A 25,129-nucleotide genomic window follows, 5' to 3' on the forward strand; every position below is an offset into this window, starting at 1 on the left:
GGACGTTGTGTGTTGGTGGCTGCCGTTTGTCTTTTGTCTGTGGGCCAAGGGGCTGCACGGCTGTTTTGCTGAGATGAAAGGATAGTTATTAAATCTGAATCCTCATTTGACACAGTTTCGAGTTGGGGTTTTGGGAGTGTCAGGGTTGCCTTCTAAGTGCCTGGCCCATGTGTCAGTCAAAAGGACGACAGAGATCTCTCATGTCAAGGCCGCAGTCTTCCACAGTTGGCACTTCTCAGGTGGGATGGGCAGGTAGCCCTGCGTGCTGCCGCCCACCAGCCATGTTAGTGGGGGCCGGGCTGGGGGCTGGACCTTCAGCCTGCCACCCTCTCAGAGTTACTATGTGAGTGTTGCAGTCCCATTCAACTAACATATTTTGAGTATCCAGGACAGGGTTGTCTAAATGTCTGTAACCCCTTCCCTGAGATTCTGCCTGTCCTAACAGACACTCGGTGACTGTTGATTGAGTGAGTGAATGAATGAAAAATGCATGTGAAAATGCCTGGCCTGGTAAATAGTAAAGTTCTCTGCAATTGCAAGGGATCATTATTCTTATTATTATTTAAAATTTTATAAGCAAAGCAGCAGCTTGCTGTAGCGGGAAGAGCACTGAATTTAGAGTCAGGTTTGAAAGCTGGGGCTGTCCCTAACTACAGAAGGGAGTTAGGCAAGTCACTTAGTCTTCTGATCATTTATTTTTCCTTCTATAAATCCCTGTGGCCTTGCAGGATTAATGTGAGGATCAAGATAGTTCGAGGAAGAGCTCTGTAAACTTTAGGGTGCTGTGGCTGAATTATAATGAGTTGTATTACAGTAAAAATTGACTTTACATTTTAAAATTGATAGGACAATTGGAGGCTGCAGAGATTGCCGTGTGCCTTGACTTAGGGTGCTTTTCTAGACATCTGGGTTTTTTTGGATATTGTTAAAAAGTTGTTTGTGAGTAATAATTTTTTGGCAATTACAGAAAAATTGCTGAAAGCAATTTTTTAGAAAGAGGGAAGATAGGTTGAGTTTTTACCTTATGGTCAAAATTTGTAAATGACTCACTCTTTTCAATGAAAAATAGACATTTCACTTTCACATCACTGCTTCTAAATTATTTCATCTCTTTCAGGATATTCACTAACTTGGCCTTACCCAAACTTACCCAGGCTGAGAATTTCAGTATCTCTGTAAATGTGACCAGTCATCTTGGGTAACATTTTCTACCCATCTCAGAATCACCTCGTTCCCTTGCCTATCATCAACTCTTGTTAGGTTTAAAAATTACCAGTCATTTAAAAAATGTCTTTTTGGTTTTTTAAGAAAGATTCAACTGCAAGATAATTTCCTTGGAAAAGGAAATCAAGAATTCTTCTGTAAATATTGAGAGAGACATCTGGTGATGTCTCAGATTCAGAAAAGAAATTATGTCAATTTGTTCCCCCCGAAATGATCTTTCATGACACTCTTCTTCTTGGTCTCGATTTTACTGTAAAACCCTGACATCCTATTTTCCTTAATGAGCAAATGCCGATAGCATGGAAATGCCCTTAGAAACAGCCATTTACCTCAGGGGAGGTCCCTGGAAGAGTTGCCGTGACTTGTGGTTGGTTTTTCCGATTGCTTGAGTTTTGACTTACAACAGATATTTTCAGATAATTCTGCAATTCAACATTCCTTTTAATTTTACACCAGGATTATTATTTTTCTCTTATGGAAAAATAAGTTGCATTTCAGGGGACAGTTTCATACAATGCTGGAGATTGTGCTAGGGCTTGGGAGAGCTGGCAAATCAAAAGTGTAAGCTACCTTATTGGGGAAATTGTAGTTCAAGAGGCTGGGTGGGCCACAGCCCTAGCTTGCCCATTTGATCTTGTGTGACCCTAGGAAAACTGTTTAACCTTGATGAATCTCTGCTTTATACCTGTAGATCAGGACCTATTCATTTATTTGTTCATTCACTCGTTCATTAATTTGAAGCAATTTATGTGCTTTAGGACTGTTGGAGATAAAATGGGAAAACTGATTCGAAAGTTTTCTGTAAACTATAAAATGGTAGATGAATGTGAAAGAATTTTGTTAATGCTTAGCCAGTGCTGTCCAATATAAATAAAATGAGAGACTGGCCGGGCGTGGTGGCTCACGCCTGTAATTCCAGCACTTTGGGAGGCTGAGGCGGGCGGATCGCCTGAGGTCGGGAGTTCGAGACCAGCCTGACTAACATGGCAAAACCCCGTCTCTACTAAAAATACAAAATTAGCTGGGCATGGTGGCACATGCCTGTAATCCCAGCTACTCGGGAGGCTGAGGCAGGAGAATCGCTTGAACCCAGGAGGCAGAGGTTGCGGTGAGCCAAGATCACGCCATTGCATTCCAGCCTGGGCAACAAGAGCGAAACTCCATCTCAAAAAAAAAAAAAGAAATACTATGAGAGCTGTGTATGCAAATTAAAATTTTCTAGCAGCACATTAAGAAAAGTTAAAAAAAAACAGGTACTATATTTTAATTATATATTTTATTTGACTCAATATATAAAAATGGTTATTTCAACATATAACTAATATCAAAATTATTGAGATATTTTACTTTTTTTGGCACTAAGTTTTAAAAATTTGGTGTGTATTTATATTTACAGCACATTTTGATTCAGACTAGCCATATTTCAAATGATCAAAAGCCGCATCTGGCTGGTGGCTACTATATTGGAACGTGCAGATCCGGACGTTTCTTGGACAGAGTAGCCCGTTATTTTGTTGCCAATATCCACTTTACTGGTTCCTCATGGCTAAGCTTCTTTCTCTTTGGGTCCTAGGTATTATGAGACAGGAAGCATCAAGCCTGGGGTAATTGGAGGATCCAAACCAAAGGTCGCCACACCCAAAGTAGTGGAAAAAATCGCTGAGTATAAACGCCAAAATCCCACCATGTTTGCCTGGGAGATCAGGGACCGGCTGCTGGCAGAGCGAGTGTGTGACAATGACACCGTGCCTAGCGTCAGTTCCATCAACAGGTGAGGGGCTCGTGCCTGTGGGGGTTGGGGATTTGGGGGGATGGCAGGGCATCCTGGAGGCTCTGCATGTGCCTTTCCTGAAGATCTGGTCTCTCTTTTCACCAAGGCCCCTTAGGGGTTACTGAACAGGAGGGATGCTAATGGGGCCCGCTCGGTCTCTATTACCCTTCTCTTCTTTCCAAAGCAGGTAGGAGTCCTAGGCCCAGGGAGAGGGGAGTATGCCAACACCCTGGCTGCTCGAGTTTCTTCTGAGCCCAGAGTTATTTCCATCCCTCCCTTCACCACCCACCTATATGTGTGGAACACTTCGCAATGAATTGTCCTGACTAGGCCTTCACAAATGTTGCTGTCCCTGCAAACCTAGGCTCAAGGTCTTAGCACTGACCCATCTCAAAGGTTCCCAGGAAGAAAATCCTTCCTCCAGTTTGGGCAGAGCTTGAGCCAGTGAGTGAGAGGAACATAACCCTGACTTGGAGTTGGGAGACTTGGCTCCTTGTTCCAGCTCTGCCACAAACTCGAAGTGGGACCTTGACAAAGCTCTTCCTCTCTCTGAGAACCCAGAACCCCAGTGGTTCTGATGTGCATCTTCAGCTCCAGGGGTGTTGTCCAGGAGGCTCTGGAGCAATGGAGTTGCCCTCTCTCCAACTCACACATGGAGGGAAAGAACCAGAGAAGCACCGTGGGAGTCATGCACAGGATCTTCCTGGCAGCCACACAGCTCCCTTTCCTTTCCAGTCTGATCCAAGACACATGGAAGGGCGCTCTCAGAGCTTTAAAAATAAATGTATGGAAGCAAGTTCCCTGTTGTAGATGATGCAATTTCAACTCCATTTAAACCCACAGAGGCAGGGATGATGTTCAGAGATGAACAGAAATGATGGTTCCCTAAACTCTGCAAAGAAAAGAGAAGGCAGCAGCCTGAAAACTTGGACAGTTTCCATTTCTCCAAATCACACCCTACCATCATCAGTGCAGAGCTTGTGTGGGCATAGGGGACCCTCACTCCTGGCAGAAAGCGGTGGTCGGTCAGACTAGAATGAGAGCCTTTTGTCCTGATAGTGGATCCTTCTGTGATTATTCAAGTGCACAGATAGCCGTGGGAGTGCATGTGTTCACATTTTGAGTCCTGCTATTTTGTAAATGGTTAGCCTGTTTTTCTTCTCTTGGCAAACCTTTACAGAGGCCCTGACATCATGCACGGTACAGGGGAGATAGAGGAGAATCAGGCACACAGTTTCTTGGTCTGTTCTAGAGGAGCTCTTTATCCAGGGTGGGGTTCTGACATGCACTTAGAAACCTGATGCACCTGGACAAAATTGCTGAGGAGGTAGCAATGATGATGGTAGGTTTTGGGGAGGAGGGGATAACTCCTGTTCTTTTTCTGCATTATAAGAGGCTCCGATGTGTTTTATGAGCCCCTTACTTCTGGCTGTTTGCAGGATTTCCATGACACAAAACAACATGACAGGCAGCTGGCCTGTTCTGCAGAGGAACATCAGCCAAACCCCTGGTCAGGCTTTGGGGACCCACAGGTTTCCCAACGTAGAGTACACATATAGTCGGCGGTTTGCAAGATAACCTTAGGTAGTCCGTGGGGGTCGCAAAATCTAATGCCTTACATGGGGCCAGGCAGTAAGGTAATGAGGGAAGCAGGCCAGGCATAAGACGATGGGGAGAGGTTGGGTCCCAGGCAAGCTAGACAGCACAAGTCCTATTAAAGGGGCAGTGCTTCTTAGCTCCAGCTGAATGCTGCCAGGAACATGGGTCCGGTGTTTGCCAGATTTTTTGCATTCTTCAAGAGAAGGCAGACACTGGGGCTTGTGCAGATGTATGCATGGGTATTTCTGTATGTGAAATCTCTATATTTAAATTAAATTTTTTTATGTAGAGATGGGGTCTCCCTATGTTGCCCAGGCTGGTATCGAACTCCTGGGCCTAAGCAATCCTCCTACCTCAGCCTCCCAAAGTGCTGGAATTACAGGTGTGAGCCATCGTACCTAGCTTAATCTATACATTTTTTTAACACAGGCAACTAATTTCAATTAAAAATGCCTTGCAGGATGAGCATAACTTATTTACAGAGCATCGGTTTACATCCTGTATAATGCAAAGATGCAAGGAGGCACATTGTTTTTTAATACATTTATTTTAATGTATTTTAGAAAAATATAAGTAACACTCCAAACCAGTGAGTTTGTGAACTTTGTGAACTCCCCCTCAACACTCCCACCTACCCACTTACAGTAGGGAACTACGATTGCCTTATAAAATAAATTTATTTAAGTCAAAAATGAAGTGATGTGAAAGAAATGTATGAGGCAAATAGAGCAGTGGTTACAGATGTGGCAAAGGCTGTGAAGGGGCATGGGATGTGTGCTCAAGAGAGATCATGGACCTGCTGGTGCTTTCTGCCTGGACCTGTGCTGTGGGGAGGTTCTAACTGCTGGCTGTAGGGCCATGGCTAGCCTCAGGGGCGTCCTGAGTGTCCAGTCCAAAGCCATGGCCAGGCAGGCCATGCCTCTAAGGTGCTTTCATGTCTGTGGTCTCCTATAGTCCTTAAGGCTTGACTCTATTCTGTGGCAGGTGTAGCAACAGAGGCCAAGATGGAGAGTGCAGAGGAACAGTGACTTGGAGATAGACATGGGGGTAGAACCCAGGTTTCCCGATGGTGAGAGGAGGGCTAGTTTCTTTCCACCACTTCCCTGTAGGACTCTGTGAGTGACAGAACTGAGGATCTGTGAGACGAGAGACAAGAGGGAGGACAAGTATTTTCTTCTCCATTTCAGATCCTCGCAGGCTGCCCGTTCTGCTGCCTGGCTGCCTGCCCTCTCTCATCCTTAGCCTTCTCCAGTGCTCCTCGCTGGGGGCTCCTTTTTGGGCGTATTCTCTGGCTCCTTCCTGCTCTCCTCAGTGATGGTTCACTAAGTGCAGGACAATCTCATGCGGCTGCCTTTCCCACCCCTAAACCCCCAAAGCCAGAGCCATCCCAGCATACGGTTTTATTTTTCAGATGAAGGCAAAGCTCCCACTGCATTCAGATGAATGCAGCTTCTAAATGCCTGCCTTGCAAATGACACTGTGTAAGAGGGTCCACAGCTCTCCCAGCCCTTGCCTCCCTTGGAGGCAACTTTTCACTCTTTCTGATTTCAAACAGCTGGGGAGGGAGTGATGGCTGGATTTGTGGCTATTCTCATAGGCACAGGGGCATCTCCACGGTTCACCCCTAGGAGTATGTGCCTTCCTGTTATCTTCCAGGGGACCAACCTAGGAAACCATGACTGACAAGGGGGTAAGCATCACTGAGCTAGTTCTGTTAGGCTTGTGGGGGGATTTCCTGGGACATAGATCACCTCGTTCATTTGACTTCTTATGGACAAACGTGCGCTGGGAGGCTGCACAACCTGCAGGGATGGCTGGAATCCAGTCTGAGTGTCCATTGGAGGTGGCCATCCCAAAGCTGACCTAGACGGTGGGTTGAATGGGGTCTTCCTTCTTCTATTCCAGCACCGTGGCCAAGGGGTGGGGACTACAAGTGGCACTCCCAGCTTAGAGGGGCAGCTCTATTTAGTACCAACTGGTTGGGTCGTGTGAGAACGTGGGGCCAGTATTGTTGGGTGTTCTGATTTTTCAAGAGAAGCTAGAAATCAGATATTTATGAGAAATCTCCCAACTTAAAAATATTAGCAACGAATTCAAATAAAAACAAATATACTGTGCAGGCTAAACAAAACTTGTCCCGGGCTGGAGGTGGCCCTGGGGAAGATGTCTTGTTAGTTCTGCTCTTAATTCTAATTTTGGTAGCAGGCCTATCTGTGTCCTCTTTCTTCTCCACAACAATCACAGGCCTGGGTGCCACCTGTGGGGCCCCTTGCTTGGCACAGTTGGACCCCTGGGTTTTGAATTCTCGGCATAGCTGATGGCCCAAGCTTCTTACTGCACTGATGGCAGTTTGATCAGTGCCATAGATATGGGTGTTTCTTCAGCCTTATCTTCCTGTTTCCTTTTTCAAGGCACCATGATTTTCTCTTTCACTGTAATTTTGTGAGGACTGGTGGTGGGGCAGGGGGCGTGGGATGATGGTGAGAAGCCTAGCCTTTCAAAGAAGGAAGAGTGATGTTTCCATGGGATCCTTAAATGCCACAAAGTCCCTCAGAGTTTTAAACCTCAAATTCTAAGTGGGTTTGAAATCCAAATAGCCTTTATGCCTCACATAGGAAGTATTTAGCAGAGGGACTGTGCTTCCTTTCAATGTGGCTTAAAGTAAAGTGCTGGGGCATGGGAGCTGGGAGTCTGGGCTGACTCGCTGTGCAATTCTGGGCAAGTCATTTGAGCATCTTGGGTTTTAGCTTCCTCATTCATAGGAAGAGTTTGATGCTGAGCTCTTTTCTCTGTTGGAACGTCTAGTGTGCTCTGCAGTACGGCAGCCAAGGTCCTGCTCATGCTCAGCAGGTAAAGGACGGGCAGTTTGGTGTGACTGCCAACTCAGCCCAACTGTCCCTGGCTTAGAAAATGTCCTGAGTGTGCTCTTATTGGATGAGTCTTGACAGCCTGTCATTTTTAAAATTTTAAATTTGTTTAGAGTTGCTATGATTCAATTACAGTCTTGTTCTCCCCACTGCAGTTTCTTCTCAGTGTAAGGTGATGCTCTTTGTTTTTACTTGGTGATGCTAAAGGCAGATGAGCAAAATCTCTCACCCCTGGGAGCGTCTTCAGAGGCTTCCCTATAACTCTGAGATCTCCCGTTATAAAGGACAACCCTGATGCATTCTTAAAACGGAGTGTGAGAGTGGCTACCTTCCCCTCCCCAGCTTCCAAGGGGACCACTTGTGCTTTATTATTATTATTATTTTTAATTTTTATGGGTGCATAGTAGGTATATATATATATTTATGAGTACATGAGATATTTTTGTACAGGTATGCAATGAGCAATAACCCACCATGAAAAATGGGGTATGCATCCCCTCAAACATTTATTCTTTGTGTTACAAACAACCCAATTACACTCTTTTGGTTATTTTTAAACGTACAGTTAAATTATTACTAACTATAGTCTCCTTGTTGTGCTATCAAATACTAGGTCTTTTTCATTCTTTCTATTTTTTTGCATCCATTGAGCATCTTCACTCCCCCACTGCCCTCACCTTGTGTTTTTTAAAGCAAATGTGAAAAATATGAACATTTTAAGACGGAAGCTAGTCATTAATCTTTACAAAGACACCACTGAAAATAACATCTTACATTTAAAGAGCACCTAGTATGTAGCAGCCACTGTTTTAAGTAATTAATTAATTTAATCCTAATAGTAATCCTATGAGATAGGAATGATTCTTAGTCCCATTTGCAGATGAACAGACTGAGGCATAGAGAGGTTAAGTAATTTACCCAAGGTCATGTAGCTGGTAAATTGTAAGAGGGATGGGATTCGAACTCTAGTGGTCTAGTTCCAGAGCTTGTACACTGTGCTACTGCTGCCTCTTAATGATTTATAACAATTGATAATGCTTTCCCGGTGATATTTATAACTATTTTAAAAGAAAATGAGGAAAACATAATTTTCTTTGCTTTGTTTACATACAAATTTAATAGTCAGACAATGATGTGAAAAGTAAGGATTTTAAGCTGAACTACAGTGACTTTTTTGCCATATATTTATTTGTAACTATATTTATGTCTGGTATATCCATATATTGACATATCCAGCAATATCTCCGTAGACACATACACAAAGAGAGAGTGACATACACAAAAATATAAACATTAGATCAGATGCCAGCTTACTTCCAGGTGACCAAAAAGACAACCTCACTCCCAGAAATGGACATTTTATTATGACCCACTCTTCTCCCAAATGCCATGAGTTTTCTGGTTGTCCAATATGCTTTGAGTTTGCTTAGTTAAAATAAGTGGTTTGAATATTAGGGAAAACAAACAAACAATCTGAATGTATTTGAGGGAACACTTAAGCTGACTGATTAGAAAAGGGCAAGAGGCCCCTTGCTGAGCTCAAGTAGCCAGGCTCCAAATGGCCTGTGTGTGTGTGGTGAGACTATAGGGTGAACAGAAAAGACCATTCCAGGCTATCAGCTGAGGACACGGAGTGCCGTTGGTGCCGAGCACCAAGCTGTAAGATCAGAAAGGGCAGAGGCACTGCCCATTGAGTTTAAGGGGAGGCACCCACCTGCTACTTCTGTCCTTCTTCATTTGTACAAGCTGGAGACCCAGTGCAGCCTCAGAATAAACTTTCAGCTATTAATGGTCTGGAATGTGAAAAAGCTTCTCATAGAATGTTGCATGAAAAGAGCAGGATGCAGAACTGTATACATGGAGGCTGAGCGTGGTGGCTCACGCCTGTAATCCCAGCACTTTGGGAGGCCAAGGAGGGCGGACCACTTGAGGTCGGGAGTTGGAGACCAGCCTGGCTAACATGGTGATACCCCTTCTCTACTAAAAATACAAAAATTAGGCAGTGGCATGCGCCTGTAGTCCCAGCTACTCGGGAGGCTGAGGCAGGAGAATCAGTTGAACCTGAGAGGCAGAGGTTGCAGTGAGCTGAGGTTATGCTACTACACTCCAGCCTGGGCAACAGAGAGAGACTTCGTCTCAAAAAACAAAAAAAAACAAAAAAAAAACTGGGCATGGTGGCGCATGCCTGTAATCCCAGCTACTTGGGAGGCTGAGGCAGGAGAATCACTCAAACCTGGGAGGCAGAGGTTGCAGTGAACTGAGATCGCACCACTGCACTCCAGCCTGGGCAACAGAGCAAGACTTTGTCTCAAAACAAACAACAACCACAACAACAATAAAAAACTGTATACATGGCATAATCCTGATTTTGTTAAGAGAAAAACTGATATTTCTAAATATGCCCAGGAATGTTGGTATAAAGGAAATACACCAAAATATGGTTTTTAGATGTCTTCTTTATACTTTCCCATGCTGTCCAAAGAGTCTACAGTGAACACATATTACTTTTATAATGAGGAAAAACTCTAATAAATGTCCTTTCAAAAGGTAGTAGTTTGAGACTGGAATATAACTTTTCCAAAGAAACTGGAAATTTTATTATGACCCACTCTTCTCCCAAATGCCAAGGAAGGAGCTTTCTAGTAGATCTGAAGGAAGTTTTCACGTGGCCCTGTTCTGCTGCTCTCAGATGCTCTGGGCTTGCGGTCTTGCGCATGCGTTGTCCTTGCTGGAAGTCTACAAACTCTCTAGAGCCTAAGGTTCTGCAGAAGGGTGTTAGAGCGGTCAGGTGGCCAAGGGAAGGCAGTACTGCTATTATCGCTTTTATGTACGGGGCTTTTCCATAAGATCTTTTTTCTTTTCCGAAAATGATTGATTACTTAAAATAAGCAGAGTGGTCTGTTCCAACTCTGTCATTGTATCGGAGGTCCACAATGGAATGGACTTGGTCAAGGTCACAGTGGAGTTTCTATGAGAATGTGAGCAAGGTCTCTGAAAAGACAGGCCAGGATATCACTGGCTCCAGCCCTGTGGATCTTTTCTGTGAGGTTTGGTGCAAGGTAGGCTTCCTCTTAAGAAAGCCAAACCGGATGTCTCCTGTCTGCACTTTGACTCTCCCTAGTATCAGAACAACATATACATCTCCTCCCTTGGCAACTTCCTAGGGAAAGGGGTGTTATCCCTCCTTATGCGTTCTCTAGGGCAGAGGAACCAGCACCTGAGCGCTGCCAGAGGACAGAGAGATTACGAAGTTCAGTTCATTCATTCCACAGACAGGAGGCTGAGGTCTAGGAAAGGGAAGGACTCCCTAAAGTCACTCAGTGAGTCTCTTAAGGAGCTAGAGCTATACTCGAGAAATGGATGCTTACTCGTAATGTTAACACATCATCCTCTTTCTTCAGAAGAGGCACTTGAAGCCCAGAGAGGGGGTGCAAATTACATAAAGTCACCCAGGGAAACAGAAGCAAAGTTGGGACTATTCCATAAACCTTCCACCCTCCTGATTCCCAGCCTGGGTTTATAATCCCCCTCCACCTCTGCCCCTCTGCCTCAGCTCGACCCATGGCCCAGCTTGGGTATGAGTTTTCTGGTTGCCTGTGCATAGCTGGTTGAGGTCTCTTCTTCTTCCTGATGGTAAATAGCCATTTTTTTTTTCAACTGCCCACAGGATCATCCGGACAAAAGTACAGCAGCCACCCAACCAACCAGTCCCAGCTTCCAGTCACAGCATAGGTAAGAGGAACTTTTAAAAAAAATTTAAAAATCTAATGGGCTCCAAATATTCTAAAGAACTTTTAATCATTCTTATGGACAGATAATTCTGCATAAAACACTTCAGCACACGTACTAATGCGCCTTCTTTGTCATTCTCCAAGGGCTGAACCTGGTAAATGAATTTTATAAATACTGCTAAAAGGTTTTGAATTTTACTGATTATTATGATAAATAGCTTTCACCATGAGACAGAAAATTGAAATCTAAGCCAAAAAAAAAAAAATCCACTAATGGGGGTCTATAGAATGTCAGATAATTAAAGTAATAAATCAAGAAAGGGATACTTATTCATAACATTTTCTGCATCATTAGTCAGTAAGTAGTTTTGAATGTGTTTTTTTCTTCTATCAACCAGCCCTTCTACAATTCTTTGTGCACTTGCAGTCTTGAGTGAAGATGTGGCAAAAGTTCCCAAACTTACTTTCTCTCTCTCTCTTGCTTCGATCTCATGAACTCTGTCAACTGTCAAGGGCTGCCAGTGGGGTTTCCGGTGCTCACAGGTGATGTCTGAGAGTGGCCATGACCCAACAGAGTGGGAGTCATACTTCTTAGTGCTCAAGAGTTCAGAAATGTCCTTTGTCTTCCCTTCAAAGATTGTGAAATAACACGTGTCTATTTAAGGTGTATTATTTCTCCACCTGGGATACAGGAAACACCGCTGGTTAGCTGGGGGAAAAGTTATTGTGCTATATAAGACAGTGGGCAATGATTCAGCAAGTCTCTGACACTTCTGGTTGCCACAGTCAATCCTACAGAATCATACCTCAGATTGTGTAACATTTCCACATTTTTGTTACTCCTTCTTTAACTGAGAACTTGAACTCACACGGTGATGGGGAACGGGCAGAGGCCTGGCCTCTAGTTCCAACTCTGTCATTAACTCACCCAGTAAAATGTGAAAGTTCTCTCACCACCCTGAGCCTCAGTTTCCTCATTTGTGGATGGAGGGGCCCTAACCAGGTGCTCACTGAGGCCTCTGATCCTTCATGGTTGGCTCTTTGGATAAAGGTAAGACAGATTTCCTCCCTGCCATGAAATAATTCCTCACTTAGTAATCCCTTCAGAAAGTGTCTGCTAAGTCACCGCAGTGCAGACCTTGGCATCAGAGGCCAAGCCTATAAGAAAGGGAAGACACAGTCCCCATTCTCAAGGTAAAGGGGGAATATAATGAAGAGAAGTTTGCAAGACAGAGATGAAGCTCAAGAACAAGGGATGGGTGCTGTGGGGGCAGAAGGGAAGGAACCACCAGCTCTGCTGGGCTAGGGTGAAGAGGGTGAAGGAAGGTTTCCTGGGGGAATGTTTGTGGCTGAGATTTCACTTGTAGCTGACCAACTATTTCAGGTCACATAGCACTGAAAATCAAATAGGTATAACTGCTAATATTCTTTCATTTGGTTTAGAAGAATAATTCTACTGTAGGTCAGCAGCATGTTTTGTTCTGTCCCAGAAATTTTTAGATTAAACTACATCTGGCATACATATAGCCCGTTAGAGTTCACAAACTTACTGACGAGTGAGATGGGCTCTGCCAGCAACATGGTGAGCCTTGGTTATATATGGTGGTGGTTGTTTAAAGTACCAAGTGACCTGGGATCTTCTTTCTTCCTCTGTTTTTTACATGTTAATACAGAAAAGGTTGTGGGATTTGCATAAGTCTATTTTAAGGCGCTTCTTCTGGTGAAGAAAAAGGGAAGTTAACGATTTCTGCTTCTGTGTCTCTTAAGGAAGATGTAAGATCAAACTGAAATGTGAGAAGAAAGGCATGGCTCCCTCTAGGTTTGTAGGAGCCAGGAGCTGGATCTGCTCCAAAGGGAAGCCATGAAGGGCTTCTCAGGCAGTCACCACCATTTCCAGTGATTTCCTACTGTTAAGAGTCAAAGGTGGCTCCACCTGCCTCCAGCTGGTTATAGCCCAAGGAAATGTGTCTGAGATTGGTCTGTCAGTTTTAATGAACCAAGGAAGAATTCCCACAGCCCAGAAATGGCAATTCAGCTGTACAGCTGGAGAGGCCCCTGCTGATGGACTGGTCTCTCCCTAGGAATCTGGGGCCAGAAGTTAATGTGAAACTTGGACAAAAGTTGCCCCCCGCCTCCCATCCAATTCTTAGGAACTGTGAGACCTAGCCTCAGTCACAATAAGTCACCAACCACTGCCCCTGTTTCTAGGCAGGGGAAATCTAGACTTTAAGTAAGCAAACCCAAGGCTAAGTTCTGCTGTCACTGTTTATTAGCTAGATGACTTTGAATCACTTTCCCTGTGGAGCCTCAGTTTCCTCATTTGATAAATGGGGATAAATAATAGCACTCTGGGCTGTTGCAATCATCAAATGAAAAGTACTGCATTCATGTGAAGTATATTATTGCTCTTCATTGTTTATTAGTGAGAAGCAGATTAGTTATAGGGGTTGAGGCTTTAGTCTCTGGGTTCAAATCACCACTCTGTCTCTTTTATTTTTTATTTTTATTTTTGAGATAGGGTCTTGCTCTGCTGCCCAGGCTGGAGTGCAGTGGCACAATCATAGCTCACTACAACCTCGACTTCCTGGGCTCAAGTGATCCTCTTGCCTCAGCCTCCCAAGTAGCTGGGACTATAGGCTTGTGCCACCACACCTGGATAATTTTTTTAAAAAGTTTTTTGGTAGGTCTTCCTATGTTGGCCAGGCTGGTCTTGAACTTCTGAGCTCAAGTGATCCTCCCACGTCTGCCTTCCAAAGTGCTGGGATTACAGGCATGAGCCCCGGCACCAGGCACTCTGCCTCTTACTAGCTGTGTGATCCTGGGTGAGCCACTTATCTTTTCTGAGTTTTACCTTTCCAATAGGATCATCACATTTCCTAGCTTCTAAGATTGTTCTCAGAATTAAATGAGATAATGCCTCAATGCCTGGCACAGAGCAAGTTCTCAGAAAATGTTAGTTATCATTACTGTCATAATTAATATTAAAAATCAAATCCGGGGAAACTGGAAGGAGAAAAGGTAGCGAGAAAACGAAAAAAAGAAGGAGCACTCTGCGGTTTGGAGTTTGTTAGCTGTGCGCGTGCGTTTGTGCTCAGGTAGTTGTGTTTGCACGCAAGGTTGGGTGTGCAGGCAGGTGGTGAAATGCCTAATGAGTGGTTCAGGGTTTTGTTTTTTTTTTTGCACTGGCTGTTGGTGGACCCCGGCTCCCCTCTTTCTCCTCTCCATCCCCTGCTTCCTGTATCCATGGATAGGCTGGAATTTGAGCGAATGCCCTTCCTGTCCCGTGTCCCCTTGTTCCTTTCTGCAGGGGTCAGTCCTCCTCAGTGCCCACCCCTCCCTTTCTCCCCCCATCGCAGAGAACTGTGGCACACGGCCCGCCCGATGCCTGCGCTCGTGGCTCAGGTGTGGCCGCCTCCGTAGGGCGAGGGTCCTCTGCGCCCCCTGCCCACCCCGCACTCGCCCCCTCCCAGCCGCCCCCAGCTCCACATGCGATGACAGCCGGCCCGCCGCCCTCAGCCCTCTGCGGCCCTGACTGCCCGTCTTTCTCCGCGCAGTGTCCACTGGCTCCGTGACGCAGGTGTCCTCGGTGAGCACGGATTCGGCCGGCTCGTCGTACTCCATCAGCGGCATCCTGGGCATCACGTCCCCCAGCGCCGACACCAACAAGCGCAAGAGAGACGAAGGTAAGAGAGGCCCGCGCAGCCCCGTCGGGGATGCGCTCCACGGGGTCTGTTTCCGGCGCTCGGTCGGTCGGTCGGTCGCGGGTGGCAGCAGAGGTGCCCACGAGCACACCCCTTACCTGCAGAGGAGCAAGTCCCCCGGCCCGCACGCTGTCCCTTTCGTGAACACGGGAAAGGGCTGAGCCCTCCGCAAGGACAGACAGGCAGCAGGGTGAGACTGTGGCATTCTTGCTGGCCTCCCCCATGATCACCGCTTGAATAGAAGCAGCGGGCCTGGCAGAGCCCTTTTGCCCTGAGCTTTGGCCTTTAAGAAGACCCTGTGTGCGTGCAGATATGCGGCCCGAGGGCAGGGTGTGCTGGGCTCCACACCCAAGTCCACTTTGTGGAGGAGCTTTGGACCAGAAAGAGGGGGCTGGGCAAAGCCGTGAGAGGGGCACACGTGGGGAGGGCGGAGGGGTGGGTTCTCTGAAAGGCCCTGCACACCTCTCAGCAGACAGAGAAGGCCTTCAGCCCTGGTGATGGTGTTGGGGGGCGGTGCTGAGGAAATTAATAACCATCTCATCCTTGCCCTTGGGTCTGGAAGGAAGGAGTGCGGGGGTGTTGGGGGGATTACAAAGATGACAATCTTCCCGGTTGGTTTTTCTCAGCCCCTCCACGGGCCGGGCCGTGTGGTGCCTGGGTCTCCAGAGCCTGCCACCTCCGTCCTGGACACCGGACACCTTAACCGGGGCTCCTTTTCCCTGGATGGACTGCCAGTACTGGCTGACATTAATGGGTTTGAGAGGAGAAAAGACCCCCGGGAGCCTGTAAAATCTTAGTCAGGAAAAGAAAAAAAGAGGAAAAAAAAAAAAACAAAAAAAAACCCAGAGCTCTGGTCTAGGGCCTGAGAGCAGCGTGACAGAAATCTTGATTCAATTATTCTGTTCCTCGGCACAATTCCCTTTCTCAGCTCCGTGTAAGGGATGTGTGTTCTCGTGAGCACATGCCTAAGTACTTAAGATCTGTAACTAGAAAATTGAGTCAGCCCAGCTGTGGATTGGCCTGTGGTCTGCGTGTTGCCAGCAGTGCAGAAGCAGAGCTGATGGCCTCGGTTTGGAACCGTGGGGGTGTGTGGGGAAGATTCGCGGCTTTTGGAACCTGCCTTGCCTCTCTCTTCTGCTCCTGCCGCTCCTGAGCAGATGTCAGAAGTCTTTAACTCAGTAGGCTGCGGTGCTGTGTTGCTGCAGGAGGCAGTGGGCCTGCCATCTCTGTTGTTTTATGAGGTTGATGGTGTCATCTTTTCTCCCATTGTCACCTGGACTCGCAGCAGATGTGCCTAAGCTGGGGCCTGGATCTATTTGTTCACGGTGGAGGGACAGATTGTGTGAGACTCCCCCAGAGGCTGAGGGATCCAGGAGGAGATTTTTGGGGAAAGAAAAAAAACTAGTTTGATGTTTACCACCAAACGGACAGGTTCTGGCCTGGGGGCACTATTTTACTTTGTTTTCGGAGTGCTATATTGGCTTGCAGTCTGACCAGCAGTCATGGTTTTGTCCCTCAAGCTCCTTTACAAGATATAGCATGGTCAGAACGTGGGTGGTGTTGGTCTTGACTACTCTGTACTACTCAGATCATTCCCAGAGGAGGACTGCAGCCCATTTGGGGGTATTGACCTTTAAGAGGGACAGAGACAAATGGGATTGTGTCCTGGGTGAAGAGGGATCTGATACAGCATCTGGGAACACCTCAAGGCTCTAGGTATATTTTGGCACAAAGAAGAGCAGAAGAAGCGAGACTGGATTGCTGCCTTCAAGTATTTGGAGGGCTGACATGGAAAGAGGAAGGAATGAGATCTCATTGGTTGGCCTTAAAGTGTCTGGCCGATGCAGAGGTGATTTCACCTCAGTTTAAAAAGAACCAGGTTGCACATATGAGAGTGGCCTAGGATAAAAGGAGATGCCTTGGGAGGCAATGAGTGCCCTATCTCTGGGGATATGTAAGCAGAGACTAAGTGGCCACTTGTCTGGCTGCCAAACAGAGTATCAAGAATCAGATGTGGTATTGGATGATCTTTTTCATTTTTTAATTAAATTTTTTTTCTTAATAAATAGACATGGTGTTTTGCTATGTTGCCCAGGCTCGTCCTGGACTCCTGATCTCAAGTGATCTGCCTGCCTAGGCCTCCCAAAGTGTTGGGATTACAGGCATGAGCCACTGTTCCTGGCCTGGGTGATCTTTGAAATCTTTCCAGTTCTGATATATATGGTAGAGTCCTGATCCTCAGGAAGACTTGGTGCGCAGTCCAGTCGGTGGTCTGTGGTAGAAGGGAGAATGACCTGCTGGTCCTGGAAGCTTATAGGAGTGGAAAGAGTGGGGGACAAACCCAATCAACCAGAGCCTCCCCCTCACTCCTGCCCCACACCGCTGAGAGTATATGCATGTTTGATCCCAGGGTTGGGCAGCAATGGCCGGGCTCACACCAGGGATGTGTCTGTCTGGGGTATTGCATAAGTGCCCCCTTCTGATCTTTCCTATCCTCTCTCTGTATCTCTCTGGATTCCTGCAGTGGCCCTAGGGGGAGGTAAAGAGGCAGAGACTGTCACTTCCATTTTACTAGGGGAGGTGATGGAGGCTACACAGCCATACAGCTGGTGTGGACTGGGGAGTCAGGAGGAGCTGGAGTGCCCCTGAGGCCTCAGTTCCCTGGTATTTTCCAGCTACCTGTTGCCCCTCAGCCCTTTCAGAGATGCGCTTTGGAGACGGAGCAGTCTGGGGCTGGGCAGAGCCTGGGGCCGGTATGGGGAAGAGTTTCAATCAGAAGGACATGATTAGCAGGTTGGATGCGGAGAGAGAAGTGAGACCTGAAGGCCAGAGGTTGGAGGAGAGCAGAGAAAGTAAGAAGCAGCCACTGGGGAAACAGGGATATTTCAGGCACACTGGCCAGCTGGCCCATGGAGGCTGCAAACCATGGATTTGGGAGGGTTCTGGCCTCCAGTGTGGTACCATCAGCAGCCTGAGAGAAGAATCATGGGGTAAGAGAGGCAACGGAGAGCTAAGAGGAAGACAGCTGAGGGTCTTTGCCCATTTTTCAGATGAGGTGACTGAGGCTTTGCAAGGTGGAGTTGCTTACCCTGCTGCCTGGTTCACAGTCATCCCCAGCTTAGACTTGAGTTTTGCCCTGAAGGCATTTCCTGGGGCCTCCCTCCTGCCCAGATCTTGGCAGAGGTGAATGGGTGATAGGATCCAACCACAGAGGGTGAGCTGGAGAGCAAGACTGGCAAGCTGAAATTCCTCTGATGAGCAGGGCAGCGGGTGAGATGACACTGGGGGAAAGAGTAAGGCAGGGAGGGCCAGTTTTGACCAAAAGGATCTTGGGGGCTCCTCATAGGAGGTGGCATTTGAGAGCTGGGTAGAGGGAGGAGAGGGCATTCCAATCAAAGGCAAGAGAGATCGTGCCAAGTCTGGGACTGTGGTGAGCATGTGCAGGGAGAGGAGCAGCACGGCAGGATTTGGAAAGGGAGAGAGGTAGAGAGATGTGGGTGGCTTAGACGTTGACGGAGGCTTTCGAACATTTAGTCTAGAAGCATTTAGGGAGATAGTTTTGAGCTATGTGTCTCAGATTCTCAAGAAACATTCACTCTGCTGAGTGTTTCAGATAAAAAGGTAACGTGAAAGTGACTAGCCCTGCACTATCCAACAGAAGTAGAATGCAAGCCACATGTGTAATTTTAAATGATCTAGTAACTACATTAAAAAGAGTAAAAAGAAACAAATGGAATTAATTTTAATAATATATTTTATTTAATCCAGTATACCCCAAATATCATCATTTCAACATGTCATCATATAAAAAATTTGATGCTAAATTTTCTCTTATTTTTGCTGCCAAGTTTTTGAAATCTGGTGTGTATTTTACACATGTAGTACATCTCAATTTGGATGCTAAATGTTTGACAGTTAAAGTTAGATGTAGTCCTACCAAAACAATAAAGCTGTGCTTGGTGGGACAAATAGTTTACACTGCTTCTATTTTAAAATTAAAATTAAAATCAAATCAAATAAAAAAATTAGCTCTTCGATTGTACTGGCCACATTTCAAGCACACAGTAGCTACACAGGACTAGCGGCTGCTGTGTTGGACAACACAGCTCTGATACAAGTGCTTGGCACATAGTAGGTGCTCAGTAAGTGCTCCTTGGTAGAGTGGATCAGTCACATTCCTCTAGAGGGTTCACAATTAGTAACAAGGGTAAGTGGAGGGACCTCTACTATCCTCAGTCAAGGGTGCTTTTGTTTGGTATTTTGGGCTTCCATAGAAAGCTCTGAGTAGAGTTCTGGAGCAAAGACAAACAAACAAACTAGAATATTGTTAGGCCAGTGGATTGGCAAAGGGCCCTTTCAGTATAGAGATTCTCGAGTTCTTCCTAGGATGTCTGCCTCCAAGACCAGACTCAGGGATATGGCCACCATGTCCAAGTCTCAGATGAACTGTTCTGCAGCAACAGGTGAGATCTCTGTGGCCTCTGGAGGAAGAGCTGGGCTGGTTAAAGGAAGCTGCAGGAGGCAGATTATGGCTGAATGCAACATATGGCTTTCAGAAGCAGCCAGGCTGGGCCAAGAATGGAAGCTTTATCTTAGAAGGGTAATGAGCTCTCCATCATCAGAGGTGTGAGCAGGGGCTGGACAAATGAGGAGCGGAAGAGTCAAGGAGGACATTCTGGTTCGGACTCTGTGACTTTTGAGGCAGGCCTGTTCCAGCCTGGGTGGCCAATGCTTCTGTGCCAGTACTGTGTCTGCAAGTGCATCTACCCACTTGTCTTTCCCTTCTGCTGCCTGACCCTGAGGCTGCCACTCACGTGGACTTGACAGGGCAGGGGTCACAAATCATTTCTATCCCCCGCGTAGCCTCTCGGCATAGCCCCGGTTCACAGGGATGCCCAGGAGGCCTGCGGGATGGCTCCGAGGGTCAGGCTGGGGTGCCACCCAGTTATGCGATGTCGCTTTGTCTCTTGGTTGGTCTGAACTGAGAGTTTTCGTGGAGGAAGCTGTGGCATAGATCAGGAATCCTGCTGGGCGAGGGGAATGGAGGCTGAGTCGGCACCTCCCTCTCCGGAAGGCCCAGAGGAGGTGGTGGCAGGGAGAGACTTGGCAAAGCAGGCAGGGTTGTGAATAGCGGCCATGGGTGAAAGGGCAGCCTCAGACCCTCGGTTCCTTCCTGGGCCTTTGATCTGTAGTGAGACCTCCTTCCGCCGCTCTCCCCGCTTAGGTCCCCTCCCTGTCCCCCTCACAATAACCCACAGGGCCGTGAGTTTGAAAGGCCCTGAACACACTGAGGTCAGTGGAGTGCGAATCCCTTTCACCAGTTCAGAAAGCTGACCTGTCCAGCCAATGTGGACTATAGGGGCCAGAGGTTTCTTTTTGGGCAGTAGGAGTACGCTGCAAGTGAGTTTCCAGCCTTCTGGCTCTGGACTACCTTCTGAGGAGGGCGCAGGAAGGGCAGCCAGGGTCCAGAGGTGGCCTGTTCTTTCCAGAAGATGCCAAGTCTGATGAGACTCTCTTCGGGAGGTTTGTTGGGGGGCACTTAGCTAGGTGCTCCCATTACGACTTCCTTTTTGGGGATGCCTGTCTCCTCTCTGTTTTGGTGTCTCTCCCCATGTCTTTGGGGGTGCATCTCATTCTGTGTTATTTGGCTTTATTTCCTGTTTATTGAACCTTCGTCTGTGTCTGTTTCTGTCTCCCGGTCCAGCTCTCACTAGCTTTCTTTTTCGTACATACTCTCTCTCTCTCTCTCACACACACACACACACTCTCTCTCTCCCTCTCCTTCTTCTCTTTCTCTCACACTCATTCACTCATTCAATTTCCTTTCTGTCTTCTTGTATTCTCTCTTGCTATCTCTCTCTCTCCCCAAATCCCCTCTTCCCCTGTCTCTTTCAGGCTGAACGCCCCCTCAGCCCTGCCTAGCAGAACTCCACGGGAGCCATGGCCAGAAGGAAGGGGTTTCAGAAGCTCACAGACCGTGCTGGGCCCCTGGGCCCCTCTGACATGGGCAGGCCCTGGTCTTTTCTCTCCTGGGACCCTTTTCCTTCCCTGGATGCATAGATGCTGTCTGCCGCTCCCGGGATCAGGGCAGGAAACAGAAGCAGGAAGTGGGGAGAGCCCTCTCAGAGCTCCCAGAAGGGATGGGTGTGTGGAAAAGCTCAGGATTCCTGAGTCAGGAGTAATAGGCAGCCCCTGTGGGATTGAGAGTTCACAGATCTCTGATCCCTGGAGAGCCCCAAATAAGGTGTTGAGTCAAGGGCACAGGCTCATGGGCAGGGATGAAATGGTTTGAGGACTTCTTGTAGCAAGTTACTTAATCTCTCTGCACCTCCATTTTGTTATCTGGTGAATAGAGTTGACGCAAGCCTTGTGGGTTACTGTGAGAATAAAATGAAGTGAAGTGACAGCTGCCAAGGGCGTGGCCCCAGGGCCTGGCTGTAGTCAGTGCTGAGTAGATGGCCATGGAGAGGCCCGTGTTTGAGGACGTGAGGCCTGTCATGGCAGAGGGCAGCAGGCTTCAGCCACGGTCCTGTTGGCAGCTGGAACTGGCTCGTTGGCCCACCACCACCTTCCTGTTTGGAGCTGTGAAGCCATGGAGCGATTCCATGGTACTGAAGAAGCCGATTGCCTGCAGCCGGGAGCCCAGGGCATCCAGGCTGAACAACAGTGCCCCCAGGTGTCGGCTGCAGAACGAAGGGCCACTCACTTTCATCCTCCTTTGCCTTCAGGACGCTGAGTCTCCCAGCCTGCTTCATGGCAGAAGAAAAGGGTCAGGCCCCAGTTTTCCCTGAAGAGAGGCACAGGGAGCACAGAGGGATGGAGGCCTCCAGGGTGGGGGCAGAGGGTAGCACCCTGGGCCTGGGAGGGCTGGGTGTCTGAGGGGTTGTTGGGGCCACCAGCCTGGACCTCGAGACTCCCCCGTGGGAGCTGGAAGGGCCTTGGAGAGCACCTGAGACGCCCTGCTCCATCATTCACATGGGAGAACAGGCTCAGAAGAGAGAGGCGGTCTGCCCAGATCACACAGCAAAACCCAAAAAACCTGGAGAGAGAGGATGGCTCCATGGAAAATCCTTGGCATCCCTTGCCTTTCGATGTGATAAATTCAGTTTTCCTCTCCCTCCTTTCCTCCATTCTCACAGGGCCGTCTGCTGTCCCCACTGTTGACAGCTGGCCCCATCAGTCTTATCTCCCCACGGGGTGCTGCCCACACGTCCCCCCGCACTGACCTCAGTTCTCGAGAGAACCCCTGCCCTTCCCTCGTGGGCCTCCCTTTCCTCCTGCTCATTCCTCTTGCGCCTCCAGTCCCTGTGGTCTCCAGGCCATTGCCCACTCAGGGCCTGCCACCTGGAATGCCGTCCTTGAGCCTGGACCTGGCCTGGCTTTCTGGAACCAGCCCACTCTCCTGTGGGGATTTCCAGTGTTGGGTCATTGGTCCTTCACAGCTGGCTGAGACCCAAGGATTCTTTAGGGTCCAGCGTGGAGTATGGGTGCCCAGGTAAGCTCTCCATCTCCTTTCCCAGTGTGGCTTTGGGGACAGGAAGGAGGTTACCACCACTTTGTCTTGGCCTCTGCTGGGGCTTTCCAAGGGCAGGTCCCCTCCCTGGCCCTCTGTGTGCTGTCCCCTGGATGTCCCCTCATGTAGAGGGGTGGATTGTTCCCTGAGTTCTCTTTTTGTCCAGGAAGGAGCCAGGACCAAGGTTCTGCTTGGGTGTGGTCGTGGTGGGGGCATCACGTAGAACCCAGGGGGGAATTGGCAGCCTGGCAGCCGTGCTTTCCTTGGCTCGCCCTGTATCGATGATGATTTTGAATTAGTTACCAACATTGCAAAATCAGGAAATTTCATGTATGGATGGATGCCTGGCTTCTTTGGGGAAGAAAAATCAGATCTGGCAACCCTGGGGCAGCTGGCAGCCTGGCAACCCACAAGGCAACAGTCATCTGGGGCTGCTGGGCCCGAGTTCTCACGTGCTCCACGCTCAAGTTGCTCTCGGTACTTGTGCTCTGTTTTTCTCGGCCTGAAGGTCTTTGAGCTTCTGGAGTCTTAGCATGAACTCTAAAGAAACCAGTTTGGCTCAGTGTCTGCCTGTGGCAGCTAAAGCGAATGGGAGGCAGATCCTGGAACTGGCCGGTGGGGCCAAGTGCGCGTGCGTGTATGTGTGTGGTCAGGGAAGTGGGTAGTCAGGCTCACAGGCCACAGGTGGGTAGGGTAGCGGAGGCAAGAACTTAGGGCAGTGGCCAAGCAGCCACACTCCTTGGCAGGTCATGTGCTCTATACCCTGCAGGTAGGGTAGTCCAGGCACAGAGGGCGCAGGCTTGGCCCAAGGGTATGCAGGGGGCAGTTAGTGGCAGAGATGGTGAGGACCTGGTTTCCATCTCCCTGCCTGGCTGGCCACTCTCCCCTGTGATCCCTGTCCTGATCTTGTAGCCGTGGGCACCTCAGCTGAGACCCAGATAGACAACTGCTGGAGGCCTCTGTGGTAACGCAGGGCATCTGAGGCCAGGTGGCCAATTGGAGGGGCTCCTGGGGCCTTTCCCTAGTGCCCAGGGCCTGTCCCACGGGTGGGGGCTCAGGTTTCAGTTCCTCCTTGCTCCTGGGTCCCCAAGTTTCACTTTGATTCAGTGAGTGAGAGCCCCCGTGAGAGCCAACGCCACTAAACCCCCACCCTCTCTGTTTGCACACCTGGTTTGCCCCAGCCCCTCCCCCTCCTCTCACCCCCAGTTCCTTTCCCCATGGGGAGGTGTACTGGTGTTTGGGAGAGCCCTGGGGGTATGGGAGAAGGCAGGGTGCTGCCATGTGGGGATCTCAGTTCAGGGAATCAGTTTGGGGGCCAACCAGTACAAGAGTGGTGGGGACGATGGAGGGGGATATAGTCTCATCTGCTGTGGGCAGTCCCCTGCCAAGGCGGTCTGGAACTGCCAAATGGCCTTGGCTTTCTCCACCTTGCATGCCCTGCTGCCCCGTGGGGAAGAGAATCCCACAGTCCTTTCTCTTTGGCTTGGGAATATGGTTTAATCCCTGGCTGCACAGCCTGTGGTTCAGATACTTTACAAGGCTTCAAACCCCTGCCCCTGCTGTGTCCCTTCTTCCTGTCCCTTTCTCTGTCTGGGCCTCAGTTTTTCCATCTAAAACAGGAGATCAAGGAATTGCTGAGGTTTTTTCTGGCACCAAAATTCTGAGTTTCTCCTGGTTCCATCTCAAGTCCTCTTGGCATTATTGTAGAGCAGCAGTTCTCAAATGTTTGGTCCTGTGTCCCTTTAAACTCTTAAAAATTATCAAGGACTTCAAGGAGCTTTAGTTTATGAGGGTTAATTAAAATGGATGAAAGTTTAAAGTATTTATTCATTAAGAATAACAGTAACAAACAAGTAACACAAGTAATATTTTTGAAATAAGAAAGAATGAAATCTTCCAAACCCCAAATTTAGTATGAACGGCATTGGCTTACAGTTCTGCAGATCTCTTTAGTGTCTGGCTTAATAGAAAATAGCTGGACTCTCATATCTGCTTCTGTATTTGCTCTGTTGTGATGGAGCACATCCTACAGCTTCTGAAAACCTCCACTGTAGACTCATGAGAGAATGAGAGTGAAGAAGGCAAATCACACCTTGGCATTAATAAGAAAATAACAGGTGCAGCAAACCACTATGGCACATGTATACCTATGTAACAAACCTGCACGTTCTGCACGTGTATCCCAGAACTTAAAGTAAATAAAAAAAACAATGAAAATAATTTTGCCCTCACAGATCACCTGAAAGCATCTTGGGGACCCCTTCCAACTCTGGCAGGGCTCCCTGGACTACACTTTGAAAATTTCTCCTTCAGGCTGCTGCAAAGTTTGAACTTGCCTACCTATCACTCATATAGATAAGGAGAGCAGTTAAGTGATTTCAGTTAAAAGAAAGGTATCGTCAGTCATTTCTCCTGTTCTTAGCTCCTTAAGACAGTGGGAGCCATGGCAGGTCTTTGAGCTGAGGAGGGAGTGACAAGACACACTGGGCTTTGGAAATCCTCCACTAGCCAATTGGGATATGTAGTGCTTCTTGCTTCTATCCCGGGTTGAGCTCCCACAGAAAGACATAGCTACTGAGCCTTCTCCCCTTCCCAGCAGACTGTCAGTAGGGCTTGAGGTCTGATTTCCCTCCAGCAGGCTTTCTTCTATGCCAGCAGTAGCCAGCTCGTGCCACCCGAGAGCCTAGGGAGTGAGTGTTTCAGAAACCTGCCTCGTCTCCCCA

The 25,129-nt window shown here is 48.0% G+C and overlaps 1 protein-coding gene across 9 annotated transcripts in view; it reads left to right on the forward strand.

Annotated features, from left to right (window-relative positions):
- Window positions 1-25,129, forward strand: part of PAX5 (paired box 5) — a 191,422-nt gene that overhangs the window by 16,094 nt on the left and 150,199 nt on the right. For 6 of the 9 annotated variants that reach the window (XM_003263323.4, XM_012509210.2, XM_012509211.2 and 3 more), the window contains exons 3-5: window positions 2,798-2,995; window positions 11,129-11,193; window positions 14,747-14,875. In XM_003263323.4, coding sequence (XP_003263371.1) covers window positions 2,798-2,995; window positions 11,129-11,193; window positions 14,747-14,875 — 392 coding nt within the window. The remainder of the gene's footprint in view (window positions 1-2,797; window positions 2,996-11,128; window positions 11,194-14,746; window positions 14,876-25,129) is intronic. The other 3 variants (XM_012509212.2, XM_012509215.2, XM_012509217.1) reach the window with 2 other exon arrangements.

This window comes from Nomascus leucogenys, chromosome 8 (assembly GCF_006542625.1).
Source record: "Nomascus leucogenys isolate Asia chromosome 8, Asia_NLE_v1, whole genome shotgun sequence".
Lineage (NCBI taxonomy): Eukaryota > Metazoa > Chordata > Mammalia > Primates > Hylobatidae > Nomascus > Nomascus leucogenys.